At 41.6% G+C, this 15,319-nt stretch overlaps 1 protein-coding gene across 3 annotated transcripts in view; it reads right to left on the bottom strand.

The window, feature by feature from the left end:
• Window positions 1-14,744, bottom strand: part of LOC143165500 (uncharacterized) — a 477,160-nt gene extending 462,416 nt beyond the window's left edge. For all 3 annotated transcript variants that reach the window (XR_012996266.1, XR_012996264.1, XM_076348981.1), the window contains exon 1: window positions 14,697-14,744. Coding sequence is in view for 1 of the 3 variants with exons in the window: in XM_076348981.1 (XP_076205096.1) it covers window positions 14,697-14,705 (9 nt within the window). In the remaining 2 variants the exon portion in view is untranslated. The remainder of the gene's footprint in view (window positions 1-14,696) is intronic.
• Between the last annotated feature and the right edge of the window lie 575 nt (window positions 14,745-15,319).

The following is a 15,319-nucleotide window of genomic DNA, read 5'->3' as shown; positions in this document are numbered from 1 at the left end:
TATTTTTGCCCTAAATATGTAATTACAAAATGGATTTGATTGAACACAATTTAATCATGCAGGTGGAAAATACAGATGTTAAATTAGGGCAGACAAGATGGTTGAACTTAGAAATGCTGGATTTTAGAACAGATGCATTGCTGTCCAGCCAACTCAGCATCCTTTTTACACATTTTTAGTTTATTCGTATCACTTTGATTGAAACTGTAACAGCATAGGTGCTAAAATCAAAGAATCTGGTGAAGTGCACTGACATGCAGAGTTAGATATAAAGCCTCATAGACTTTTTTCCACAAACTATGGAGATCATGAGGATGTTCTTATTTTTTAATTACAGAATCACATGCTTTACATTTCAGATAATGTGTCTTTCTGTGCGTAAGGAATAAATATGCCCGTAAAATAAATTGCATCACATGCATGCACTGTTTCAGTGGCTAAAATACTACATTTGAGTGTCTTCTGCAAGAGGCTTTTGCAGAAATAACCAAAAAAGTCATGTTGGGGAGAAAAATTCAACTCTGATATGTTGGCTGCTGTTTCCACATACAAATTTTCTCTCCACACCCAATAGAGAACACATACCTCAGCTGAACAATTGTGAGCATATGGTAGCTATGCCAATATCCTCTGGAAAGTAACAAAAGGCTTTAACTTATTTTTAACTGAGAGAAGTGCGTAACTCCTCTAAACTAAGAAAGTTTGAGCCTTAGAATTTCAAGTCAGATTTGGGATTACTGTATTTCCCTCTTTGGGAAGTTGTATGATTACTAATTTTATAATTAAAAAAGTAAAAGTTAATGAGGAAACATGTTAACATCAGATGATTTACGTGCCTATTAATATTACAAGTGTATTGGGAAAAAAAAGGGGGAAAAGGAAAAATCCATTGTGTAATCCAGTTCTGATGAAATGCCGGACAATTTTGAGACTGATAAAGTGAGTCACTGCCAACTGACTCAGCATGACAACAGGAGTTCATTGTTGCCTTCGGACCAAAGGAAGCAAGCAGCCAGTTGGTTCAAACTGGATTCTTTCTTTCACTAAAAATGTGATATTTCCACCATCTTCTTGTTCTCCTTTCGTGTCTTCCATCAGACCCTCTAGTGTCTCCAGTACATACTGCATTTATTAAGCCCTGCACTATTCAGCTAGCATTGGATACTACACACATTAAACCCTCAGATGCAGCATGTTACAAAATTAACTTAAAAGGCTGGAATACAGCTCCATTTTTAAGTCCCAGTATATTTATATTTCACATATGGTTTTCGCTACGCTATTCACAGGGGGGACTATAAAGCATCTCAACATGTGAGGTACTCTTGTAAACTCCACTATGTCCTCAGTTGCACTTACTGTCCTCAGGCATGGGGGATGTACTGCAAGTATTAATACGGATATACGTGCCGCTTGTTACATCCACATCTCCCCCTCCCTGCTTGTAGGTTTGGCAACAGCAGGATGGCTGAATTCAGCTCAAAAACTGGAATTCCTGTTTGCCTTTCTAAAGATTGCCTTCTGCCAGTCACTGCAACTTCCCCCGGCACCCTCTGAACTTAACAAAACAAGGAGAGCTCAGCAGCTCCCGTGGGACTCTGGACCCTTCAGAATCTGGGCAACAGAACGAAACAAAATATACTGTTCCCGTCCTTGAGCTCTCAGGACTGGAGCTATGCGAGAAGGGTTTTTTTTTTAATATTGTAATAAGGTGGATTTATATTGTTAATACACAGGACTGACCAAGAGGAAGATTCACCTGTTGCATAAAGTGTACAGAGTAATGTTACAAAATCTGGTTTGTGGCTCTCTTCCTTCAATATGCTCAAATCTCAGTCTCATCATTCATTCTTTTCTGCTTTTCTCACTAAAGCTGCTTCTCCTGAAGTCTGTCAGAAATGTGAAAATCCCTTTTTTTCCAAAAGGGATTTTGAGAGTCTTAAAAGTTTACTGATTCAACTGCAGCTTATGAGACAATCTTGGAAATAAAATTAAATTATTTTTTGAGAAGAAACAAGCAACAAGAAGGGTCCATACTTGTTCAAGCAGCTAAAGCATCCCCAGCCATTATAACTTTTTAAAAAGCATATTTTGCCAAAAGTAACTACGCCACATCAAAAATTATCATGCCAGGAGAAAGAAACCCCTCACAACTGAAGAACAAGATTGGTAATCAACAAATCTGGGTTATATTCATGATAACTTGGCAGGTGACTTTGACTAACATGTCTAAATCTGAGTTTATCCATCAGTGCAAGAGGCTACTAATGCTTCCCTATTTCAGGAGGGTGTCTTAAAGCTTAATTAATTGATGTTCATAAAGAACTCGGATTCTCAGATGAGAGGCATCAGAGAACACCAAAGTATTATTAATCTCAGGTGCCAAAAAATTATCCCTGCTGTTGCATGAAACAGCTCTGAAATATTTGTAATTTCTATGGTAGCAATATCCCCAGTTCAGTTTGCAAATGATGAGAGTTATCCAAATAAAATAAATGTCTGGTCATCAGAGTAAACAAAGACATCATTTTACGAGTCCAATCTAAATTGTAGAGATAATCAATATGAGAATAGCAGTGCCTACAATGAAACCTGTATTAATTATGAAGAGAGTTTATGAAAGAAATTAATCATTATTATGGAGTTCGCTGTAGGAATTTAATAGCATGAGCCAATTCTACATGACTCTTATGATGCTTGAGGTCAAATATGCTGAGTTTGAAATAAACTTTAATCTACTCTGAACTAACTTTGTATAAAAAAAGAAAGTTTTCTCATAAGTTCCACAGTACTGCCCAAAATAACAGATCTACTCTACCCCATAAGTGCGTGTGGTCTGATATACCATCCTGAAAATAGATTCTAATGTCTCTCTTCCCTCTCCCTTTTTTTTGTTTAAATTGGTGCTATAGGAAAATTACATACACTGATTACAAGAGAAAATTAGATATGGGAGATAACCAATATATTTTTAAGCTTACTTTGTTGCTTTTTTTTTTTCCTTAAGTAACCACCCTTCCAAAATAAACACAGCAATGTTTATGGAAATAAAGAAACAAATTATAACAATTTTAGGTAGCATACCGCAGTCAAATAAATACCATTTTCTAATAAAACAAACTGGGAGAAACCCTAATAGAACTTAACCCATAGTAACCAAAACAAAAACTCAAGAGACTTCCTGTTCCAAAATCAGAGCTGTTCTTGAGAGCTAAAGATTCACATCCATTGGTCAACTTCAGTATTAATCAATTAATCCTTTTTGTAAGATTATAAATTCTCTGGGGAGAGGCTATGACCGGAAGTGTTGAAAATGCTCAATGTGGGCTTAATTCCACCTCCAGTCAAGTCCCGGTTGTCTTCAAAGGGAGAAGAGCTAGACTGATGCTGAGCGCTTTTGAAAAGCCTATCCTTTGCATTTATTTGCTTTTGTGAAGTACTTCTTAAAACAAATAAAAGCAGGAAGAGGTAAGTAGTGAGCCCATCATACCTCTGAAGTCCACACATGGCAAGAACTCCACGGGTCAGAAGTGGATAGAGAATTCTTGGGGGCGAGTCTTGTTTGGGTTACTTCTGAGCGTGTGCGTGTTCATGAGGGCAAGGAAGGTAAGCCACTGGGATGCAGCCAAGTCAAAAAGGTTGGCTCCCCCTAACAAGTGCACAGAGAGGTATAACAGAAATAGTATCTTCTTGCTTTTGCAAAATATGTGATTAGCCATTTTAGAGACTACTAATAATGTATGCGAAGCTTACAATACTGTCAGTAACAGTTAGGTGTGCAAAAAGAAGAACGAACCCTTCAAACTTTACAAGAACAAACGGTCTCCAATTAAAATAGTCCAAAAGAGCTCAGTGTGAATATTTATCTGAGCTTCCTTTGTTGATGCCGTAGGATTTCTTTGTAGTTGTACAATTCTGCAAGCTAAAATTCTCTTGGCAACTACAGACTTCCTTACTTCTGATCTCATCACACACAGATGGCTCAGGCTTGTAAAATATTATTAGGGGATGTGTTGGAGCGGCCTGAACATGGGTCACTCCAGCAGCGTAATCTGACTCTAACAATTTCTCTGGACTTGTATAACCTTGAGTTCTGCTGCCATTGTTTCCCAAACTGCAAAATGGGAAGAGAGTCCACCTCCTCATGAAGCAATGAGAACGTGTGAGTTAATATATGTACAACTCTACAAAAAAGGAAAAGTGTTACTGCTATTTGGGGTGAGTAAGATAGGGTCATGTGGGCTTCAGTTTTATTCTCTTCTCCGAAACAAACACCGACACAGATATAAATAGTGCCTGCAGAAAAGCAAGGGGTGAACTTCTGCTTGTTTTTTTTAAACAATTTGTAGCTTTTGCATGTAAAGTCTGTTTAGAAGAGATTTGAATAGTTTAATAATTAAACCAAAAATCTTTAGTTCTGAAAGTATTAACATTTACCAGAGTAGATTTTTTTTCAGTGGTGTCATAAATTCACAGTATTTACCCACCAGTTCTGTTTTTCATAACAAGACTGTGGTTTTTATTTTGATCACTGGTTAATTTATTGCTGCAGCACATCATTTTGCTTTTCTTTTGGAGGTTCTGAGGAAAAGTAATTCTTTACAGACACTGTTCAGATGGTATTTTTCAATTAAAAACACTTAAAGCAGAAAGGAACGGTTGTCTGGTGGGGGACTGAAGATCAGAGTTCAATGCTTGGCTCTACAATAGACTCCCTGGGGAAATTTTCAAAGGCACAAATGGCAGGTTGGCACATCACTCCCATGCTTGCTTTAGTGGGAGTTAGTTGCCTCTGAAAACCTCTCTTTCCTTTCCCTGGATTATCCTGATCAAGTCACTAAATCTTTCTGTGTCTTAGTCTGCAGCCACTATAGCGGGAATTCTAATATTTTGTTTCCCTCACCTTTTGCCTGACTTGGCTATTTAACTATAAGCTTCCTGAGACAGCACCTCTGTTTTACAGTATGTAAAATACCCCGCATCAGTGGATGGGGCGCTGATCTCATCTGGGACTCCTAGTTTCTGTTAGAATACATACATGCAAATAACGTTAATACTAATTGGAATCTGGAGAGTATTAATTTAAACTGTTTTCCCAAAGCCCGGGTTATCGTGCTTTCCAGGAGCAGTACTGCATTGGTAAAAAGCGCCAGATTACCAGCCCAAGAGAATGGCATCCACAGAACAGCTGCAGGACAACAAGATGGGGTAAATGTCTCCCGCGTGGCACCAAGATGACCCATTCATTGAAAAGGGGGATTACTAACCCTCTTCATCTCAACCTCTGATTTCTGGTAACTTCACTTTAGGCCAGCCTGTACCATTTAAGTCTACATTCTTTGACTGAAATGTTACATTTTACTGGAACAAAAAGCAAAGCCTAAACAAATGTCCATGAGACCTTTCAGAAAATAAACTGTGAACCTGACTATGCATTTGCACCATGAGAATACAAGTACTCAGCCACTGTGGTAACAAAAACAGTTCTGTCTTATTTGTCTTGCAAGTCAGGACTAGGCAAGACAATTTTTATTTTCAAACCACAAATGTAAAATTCTCAAAAATGTGACATGTGGAACCACTTAAAAGGCGAGAATGACAATATAGTGAATAAATGTGCATGACAAGTAAATTCAAGGAAATATTGATCTGTATTTCTTAATTCAAAAAGTGGAGTGCCCCACAGAATTATTCAAATAAAACTGATAATTATTTTTTCTACTCTACTGAACTTAAATGCAGTGTGACCATGAGTAAAGATAAAAAGCAATCCATATTCCACGCACACTCATGAATTACCTACTACCCTACCAGGAATTACCAAGCTTGCCAAATGAGATGAGGATAGGGCTCATTATATTCCAGAACACCACCACAGAGTGATGACGTCTTTCAGATACCCACTAGCAGTTAAACTAGGCTTTTTACTTTCATCCTATTGCATAAATTATTCTCTAAGCCATTCATCTTTCTCAACGATCTCTTTATGGCTATAACCAAGTTCCTAAGTTTTGTGGGCGAATTCTTTTCCTCAAGTTAACTCAGCTAAAGCCAGCAGCATTACAGTAGGAATTATTTTTGATATAATATATTCATAAGACTAACGCATATCTTTATGTGCTAGGCACATCCTCTGTTTCTTTCTGCATCATCCAGTTTGTATCATCTATGCAATCAGTCCAGTATGCAATACAAGACAGAATTCCTACAGTAGATGTAAATAATTCAAGAAAGTTTGTCAGTCCTCAGGGAGATTTACTCACAGATCACCTGTTCACAGAGATGTCAGAAGAGTTCCAGGATTATTATCCCGGACCAACCATGGGAAAGGTTATAACAAAATATCAGTATTATTACAGCATAGAACTGAGACTGGCTCTGATTTTGGATAAATTAACAAACTTCAAAGGGATTGGTCTAAATCTGCCAGCGGAGGAATGTTGTTTGATTGCACCATGTACCGGGATGCTGCTGCAGTCGGATCCAGAAAGAATGACGCATCACAGTCGGACACAGCTCTGATAATAGATAAGTAAACCGTAGGATTGCCAAATGAAGAGGTCCAAAAAAAAAAAAAAAAAAAAAAATCCCAACAAAAACAAAAGATCTGATAACGCAAATTACACCGACAGAATTTGCAGTGCAACATGAACAAAAGAAACCCAAACAAACCCCATTCCTATTACTGATAGGATGCCCCTGTGTCCACACGGCATCATTGCAAATGGATTCTGCAGAGAGTGAGAGAGACACAAGCACACAGTTCTGCAGTAACAGCAGCCCACGCAGAATACCACCATTTGCCAACTGAGAAACCTTGACTTACTGGCCATGTGCCTCCATTTCTATTCCACTGATCCACTAAATCAGTCACACCTTAAGGCAGGTTCACAATCACGGGTGACAAAAACCCAACCTTTTCTGTTTGTGACAATCCTTGTATTCTCCTCCCAAAGGCAAAGTATGTTAAGGACATTCTTTGTATGTCCGGAGGCCAACAGACCGTCACTTTCTTTACACAGTGTACCACATATATCTAGGACATAGAAAGGATTATTTAAGACTCTAAAGGAGACATTTATACCCAGTACATTTCCAAAATAAGGATGGCAAGTTGCTGAAATAACTTATTTAAAACTTTTTCTCAAGTACAGAGTGATAGAATTAGAGTAAAATCATCTAGAAGGGGTTGGAAACACTTTCTCATGAAGTCTTAAACATCACTTCTAGTGACATTAACTTGAGCTACATATCCCATCGGAGAGCAAGTGTCAGCAAAGTAAATGCATTAGTTAAAGCTTAATAGTAGTTCGGTGTTCAATATCCTGAAATATTTAATATGTTTTTTCCCAAAGTAAACTGTTATTCAGTTTTAATGAAGACATTAACCTGCTTGATTTGTAAGCTCCTGTGGGAAGTCAGTCTAAAACACTGTCACAAGAGGTAGGCAGAAGTAACAAGAGCTGTGACAGGAAATCAAGCACATTTTAAATGTTAAAAAGCAGCCAGAAAATGAGTCTCAATATGCTCTTGTTTTCTTTTAGTTTTGTTTATTTTTTGGTAATATGATTTCTGCCCTTTAAAAGATGCCAATTAAGGCTGGCTATAACGTAGTCTGCACGTAACTGTGGGTATTGAAATCTATGTGAGTTTTCACCAACTATTTCGTAAACAAGAAGTGGTAGAATACAGACTCAAAAAAAAAAAAGTTTGGGTCAGATTCTGAACTTCGAGACACTTTTCAGTTTCCAGCATTGTAGGATGACAGCTTTAAACTGGAATCCACTGTTACACTTTTAGTCACAGTTTGAATTTTCCAGACTGACTTTGGATACAGTCTACATTTCATGGGAACAGCCGATCTTGTGAGTTTCAGCTTGAAATGATAGTGATATAACAAGATGAGCAAAGACGGTGAGACCCCAAGCAATTAAGGTGGGTGTGTACTCTTCCTGAAACGCATATTGGTGGTTTGACAAGGGAGACAAGCTGGCTGCTTTGTTTCACAGTAGCTCCATTTAGTTCATGCTGTCAAGCGTGGATTCTGACACTTAACAGTATTAATATTGCTATTTCTATTGATATAATTAGCACTTCTATAAATAATAGCTAAAGCTGCCATAGCTAAGTATATTACTGCAACCAGCACCATCAGGCCCTTCTTCGTTACACACCCTCCTGGAAATACAAGCTGATTGATCTCAAGAAGAAGACAGCCACTGAGCAACGCTGTTGATTCTAGCGGCCCAGCTAAGAGCAGCTACCACCACGTAGAAGACTCTCCTAAACAACTAGTTTGTATGTGTGAGACTAAAGTTTCTCACCAGTCTTGCACCTGCCAATGTTTGAATGCTATAAATAGGGACTCCTCTTTTCAGCCACAGGATAAAAAAAAACCTTGCGTTGAGTTCAGTGGATGTTATTCATACGCTACAATGGGGGAGACGTCCTACGAATATTTTGGAAAGAAACTGGACCCAACCTTTAAATTCCAACTAAATAGCACAAAGATTTTATTTATTTACTTTACAGCTATGAAACAGGAAATTGCTAAACAAAACAGATATTGCTTCTTCTACAGAAGAATAGCAGCACCTGCTATTTCAATCCCTAATTTCATTCTGTTACACTTAAAAATACTGAAGAACGACAACTTTTCTAGTGACCTGAACACCAAACTTCAGGCACTCCCAATCTGTTTCAAAGAACTTTGCCCTTGTTTCACTATGCCTAAAAGCCGTGACTTCTACATTAGTTTTGAGGGTGTTCAGTATCTAACTTGAGGTAGTTTTGCTTAATGACTGCAACTTATGACTACTGTCAGTGGGAGAGGGAAATGTACAGAACTAGCAGTGCTGGTGGTGGAAATAAAACCTCAGGGTCTCAAAAGATGCATGCAAAAAATATAAGCAGTTAAAAATTGTCACCAATTTTTGAAACAGTGGTTATTTTCTGCTTTCTGCATCTTCCATAAAGTAATGTGGGTAAACACCACACAAAGATTTTCTGAAGGCCAATATTTACAGTGTCTGGAAATAGAAAGCGTTACGTATAAGTAAAGCAGCCTAGATTTCTGACTGTAGTTTGTCACAAAAATTCTTTAAAAGTTTGAAGTTCTTAAGCTTTAGTCAAATGGATGTGCTAAAGGTCGTATGGGGGATTAAGTCATTTGTGTGTATAATTAGTATTGCGTGTGAGACATGCACATTTTTGAATCCTGTAAGTTCTTCCAGAAACACTACTTGCTAGCTGCGGTACTTGAAAACTTAAAATGGTAAAGAGGATACTACAATTCCAAAGAAGCTTTGAACTCCTGTACTACTAATACAGCTCACTTTGTATGAGGCCAAAGCACTCGCACAGCACTGTGTCTTTCGGTAGTGTCAACGCCAAAATCATTCCTGTATAATTCCACTGATGTCACTTCAGTTATTTCAAAGAGGAAATTCATGTCTAAGCCACGTTCTGTTTTCTGATGCAAACCCAAAATAACTACACCGAAGTTTATAAAGCTACTGACATTGGCATTTATTGTCAAACCAAGTAGCCAATGGAATAATTGGCACCTACCATTTGAAATTATTACTTGAGATATGATATATAACCATAACAGCAGCACTTCAGAATTCTCTGTGTACATACCTCTGCAAATATTTGTGATGACAGCACATGGTATTATTCCCGTTATACAGACAGGAAACAAAGACTGAGCAATTTTCCCTGAAGTCAAATATGCTATTCGTGGCAGAGAGCTACGCGAGTCCCAAGTCTTAACCCAGGAACCAAAAGCAGTCAACAAGTACTCAGTCTTCAGTATGCTTTAATGAAAAATAGAAGCAGCAATAACTGGGTCGGACCCCGTATTTGATGAAAAAAATAAGGAAAGATGAAGGAATAATTATTTCTTTGACTAAGTAGTAAAAGAATCAGACTCAGACCTTTCCCTGGTATTATGAGGAAATTTGATTACCAAGTGTTGTATTTTGGCATTCCTTGAGGCACCTTTCATGAATACCTGGGAAAATGAGAGTAGAATCGGAGATCTACTAATACCAGTAAGCGCAAAATAATCTCCACCCAGAAATCTTTTCTTTGTTCTGCTCACCCTGCTCAGGCCACGAAGTATGGGACTTCACAAAGCAATACAGACTTTCCAAAATCACCTCTGGTTGTGAAAACCTGTCAATGGCAACTATTTTGTTTTGCTTCAGAAATGCCCAATGATTCATCTCAGTATATACTGCTTACGAGAATTAAAGAACTGAATTTTGTTTTGTTTGTGTTGCTCTGATACCCAAGACCAAGGGTCAGTGTGACTATGGAAGGTAGACAAACAAAGTTTACTAAAAGCTGCCAATTTGAGACACTATATTGTTTTTGTTTTGTTTTTCAACACCGTAATGATTTGTGCACACTTTCTGCAATAGCTGGCCTCTTCAGAGAGCTTAAACTGCTGGTAAGATTTTTTGGGCTACTATGTATGCAGTTACAGATTAATTCTGCTTACTTAACATTAATTTGGTACTTTGAACAAATTAAAAATAATTTTTGTCCCCCATAGCATCTTCTCCATTAATATCTGCAATCACTCTGGATTCTTAATGAGTTAAACTTTGTAAGTCCTGGCCATACTTGGCTGGAGGACAGCCTTTTCCTTCATGATACACATGCGATCATTTGGGAACAGTTTGCAAATCTAAAATCCCACCTCGCTTGAAGGGATTTACAGCCTCACATGCCAAACTATACTGAACAATACTGAGGCCCTGTGAAAAATAAACAAAAAAACCCCCATTTATTTTCTCATACCAAGATGGAAATAGTAAGTCTTGAGGGCCACCTGGAATTTGACCAAGGTTACCCAGCAAGGATCAAATCCTATTTGTCTTAGGCAGGCAGTCCTGCTGAAATCAAATAAGCCTACAGCACAGATCAGTATACTAGGGCTATGGTTTAACCTCTGAGGCATGCTATAAATCCTGTGCCATAAAATAGGTGCTATGGATTAATTTCTAATCCCAAATTATAACTCCTCATTGAAGAGCTGAAAACCCAATTCCCCTCACAGATTTAAATAACAAGGATAGAACCACGCTGAGATCTTTTAAGACTGTACTTTTAAAATATCGAACAAAATATTTTGCAGGATACTCAATTAGTGCAGTGACAATTAAACCACGCTGTTTGAGGTAACAGAACAAATCATATGCTATGACACAGCATCTTTTTTTTTTTTTTAAATCTGCCTGCATATCTAGTCACTAATTTACCCAATAAATTAATTCCACAAGTAGCTCTCCGAGTCATCAGTTGGAATTATCAAGTTTCTGCTGTATTTCCAAAACAATGCCAGGCATGCATGTGCGTAGGAGGGATGGGACAATGAAGCCAATAGGTGCAGCTGTGGCCTGGGAGGCAGAAGGTCTGTTCAAACCCTGTCACTGACTGCTCTTTGACATTGGGAAGTCATTTCAGTGCCGTTTAACTCAGGGTCTTTCTAGCATATAACACTTTACCAATGAAGTAACTCCCCAAACATTTGGAAGGCAAAAACGAGCCTCCATGAACTTAAAGAAATCTTCTTTTCCCCTCAAAATCAGAAACACGGGGGTGGGGGGGGTGGGCAGGGGAGGCGAAAGGGTGTGTGCATGCCAGTCTGTTTCGATTTGTTGCCTTTGTATCTTCCCCATGTGTAAAACAGAAGAAATCTCAACCTTCACAAAGCATCTTTATGCAAGTACAGGTGAAAGACAACCTCTGTAAATTCAGACTATTGAATGAGCTAGCTGGTATCTTGTACATCTGGCATTGCTGCCACACATGATCTGAACTGCTCTCCTCCTTAGTTTGAATGTTAGCAACACCGATTTTAAAGCAGGGGGCTTAGGATTCCATTCCTAACATTACAATGTAGTAACAGCAACCACGAAATCCTTCAGCAGAAGGATTTTTTTTTTTTGTGCTAACACAACAAACAAGCTACGTTTTAAGACCTAAACCATTTCATTTTGGAAGACACAAGGCATCCATATCTTTAACGACTAGTCACAGATTCTACATGCTATCAGAAAGTTTTCTTCTGCTAGAAATGAGGATTTTTTAAAAACACCTACAGATTAAATGATGAGATTTAAAATAATGCTAAAATCTTCTGTAATGTTCTTCCTGCATTACAAATGGACTATTAAATCAGTGAAGTGCCAATCAAATGCTTTTGTACTTTGAAAGAAAGGTTTAAATAACAAAAGCAGTTTTTCAGGCCTCTCTCTCCCGTGGTAGTCAGTGTCACCTATGCACTAATTACAACATATTTACTCTCTTTTCTAGTAAGATCACAATTGAATAGATTTTTCAGAACATGATTTTTAAGAAAAGTTGCAATCAGAGCCTCATGGATTCTGGCTCTTATTAATCCAGCTTGTCTAAGAAAAATACAATGTTGTGCAGTAAACTTCAAGATATATGACAGGATTGAATAATAACAGCTCTGGATTCAGTCTCCAGCTTTAAAAATCAACTCACTGCATGACCTCGGGTGAACCATTAATTAACTAGGGCCAAATCCTCTGTGGACTAAACACAATGGAACTAGCCAGTTTGTACAAGCCAAAGATCTGGCCCCAAGTTTCCAGAAGTTTTGATTCTGGCTGGCCAAATACTAGAATTTTCGTCCTATGAAAAAACGTTCAGTTGTGTTTCAGGATAAGAAGTCAAGCTCTCACATCCTTTGTGGAATAAAAATTCCAAGCAATTCCTTTAAAGGGGGGGGAGAAAAAAAAAGAAAAAAAAAAAAAAGAAAGGTGGAGGACTCTCAGGGAAAGATTTTGTTAACTGTGCTTTCTCCCTGTAAGCAGAAAGTGGAATTGACAAAAGTCTTCAAGGCAGGTAGCCATGAACCATCACTTTAATTTTCTGGTCAGAAAAATCTGACTTTTTTTCCAGTAAAACTGGCACTTTCCTGCAGAAAACTGCAACTTCACAAATACCACATTTTCCACTGGGGTGGGAAGGATCCTCCCAATCAGCTCTAATATTGCGTATTCATAGCATCTGCTGAAGACAGCCTAGCTGCTAAAAGAGCTCTTGCCTCTGAGGTTTTTTTTCCATGTACGAGAGGGATGACACTACTTTCCTATCATAGATTTTTGTCTTGAGTTACTCTTTCTTGTAAAGCACCCTGAGATTCACAGATGCTAAATGATTCTGCATTTCTACAACATTGGCCCCATAATTTCAAAGACATCATTTCTGTATGGGACTGTACCCCGGGCATTCAGAAGGACCCAAGGTGGTGTTCAGATTTCAGGATTGTTACACGGTTGCAAATAATCACGGGTTTTATATAGATACTTTTTCCTCCTAAATAATTACTTTGCTCTGAGAACCTATCATCAGGCTTTGTAGAACATTAGTTCATTTTACTAGACCATGACTCTCACTTTCTTACAATTTCTCGTTTGCAGTTCAGCAAAGAGGACTACAAGACTGACAAGAGGGCATTTAACCTGAAAAATAAAGGCTTACTCGGCTACAAAATGAAGCAAAGCCTGGATAACAGGACTGGCAGTGAGGCAGCCCATTTTCTAGTTCTCTCACTGCAACGACTAGCAAATTCATTTTACCTCCGTACTCCGATTAATATACGTGAGAACACTCCCTACTGACAGGGCTAAAGAAACCTGGGTACGAGACCCTGCCATCTTGGCATAAGCAGATGACCGGCACTGGAAGGACAAGCAACTGATTGCTTTCAGAGCCACTCCTGGACCCGCGATATAAAGTATTCCGATGGCTCGCTCAGGTAGAAACGCGCTGCCAGCCTCGGCGAGGATCAACGTGCATACTTTCTCCATGAGCCCGAAGGGACGGCGTAAAAAAGCAGCTGAGCTCATCGGTGTCAGAGGACGATCAACTCCTCCCAAGCCCGGCTCTCCCCCGCCGCCCAACCACCCACCCGCCTCCTCACCCCGCCGCCGACGGACGGCGCGGTACCCGCCGCCCCGCAGCCGGCACCGCCGCGGCCGCGCCAGGCACCTTGCGCACCCCCCCCCCCGCCTCCCTCCCGGGTGCTGCCGCCGAGCTGCCTCCCGCCCCCGTCCCGGCGGACGCGGCCCTCGCCTTGCCGTCGCGCCGTTCACACAAGGGCGCTGGCAACTTTTCCCACCGGCCCGGCCAGCGGCCCTTCCGCGGGGGGAGGAGGAGAAGCCGGAGCGGGGCGGGGGTGTTGGTGCCAACTCTCCCTCCAGCCGCACGCACCCTCAAAGGAGCGGCGCTGCGGCTACGCGGGGTAGCCCCGTCGGCTCGGAAACTTTTTCGGGGCGGGAAAAAGCTCCGCGAAGCCGCGGGAGGTGTGTGGGGCGGGGGGAGGCGGTGGGTACAGGCTCTCCCTCCCTCCCCGCCCGGCACCGGCGGGACGCGTGAGGAGCGGAGCGGGGCGCGGCAGCCCCCTGGCGCGCGCCCAGCGCCTCAGGACTGCGGTTGGGACCCAACGGCTCGCGCGCGCGCGCGCCGGGCAAACCGCTGTGCGCTGCGCCCGGCCCCGCACCCCCGGGCGCCCCGAGAAACCCGGCTCGCGCCCCCCCGCCACCAGCCCGCCCGCCCGCCTCACGGTGCGGACCGACCGGCCCACCCCCTGGTAGGCGGCGCCCCCCGGCGGCCCCGCCCCTAACCCCCCGCTGACCCCGGAAACGCGGTACCTCTCTCATCTTCTCCCTTCCCTTCGCGCAGCAGCTCGACACTTTCACAGGCAGCCGCCGCCGCCTCGCCGGCCCCCTCATTGGCCCCCGGCCCCACCGCCCCGCCGGCCTGCCCCCATTGGCTCACAGCCCCGCCACTCCCGGGCGAGCCTCGCCCCCCGCCGCTTGCCTGGGCCCGCCCCCCTGCTCGCGACTCTTTGCTAATTTTCTATAGGCGAAGCCGCGCTCCTCGTCCCGCTACGCGTCCCTCCTATTGGAAGGCGCAAATGTTGGTCAAACGGCTGGCGCATCTCATTGGCCAGAGTTTAGAACGATAGCGGCCGCCTTCGCCGATCTAGAGCTCTGACTGGATCTACGGAGGTGTCACTCTCTCAGGCGGCTGGGTAACGATTGGCCGCCGCGAGTGCCTCCGCCCTCAAGCAGCATGTTAGGTTGCACGCCCTCTCCCCGCCCCCCCCCCCCCCCGTCTTCTACGCATTTCTATTTCCCGCTTTATTTATTTATTTTCTCCATAAACTTAAATGACCCCGGAGGGGCGGGGGCAAGGCGGGGCCCGGTGGGCCCAGGCGGCCAATGGAGAAGAAGGAGCGGGGCGGAGCCATCAGACGCCTGGGCCAACGGGA

Source organism: Aptenodytes patagonicus, chromosome 1 (assembly GCF_965638725.1).
Source record: "Aptenodytes patagonicus chromosome 1, bAptPat1.pri.cur, whole genome shotgun sequence".
NCBI classification, from domain to species: Eukaryota; Metazoa; Chordata; class Aves; order Sphenisciformes; family Spheniscidae; genus Aptenodytes; species Aptenodytes patagonicus.
The sequence above is the reverse complement of the archived record's forward strand: the minus strand, read 5'-3'. Positions and strand labels throughout refer to the sequence as shown.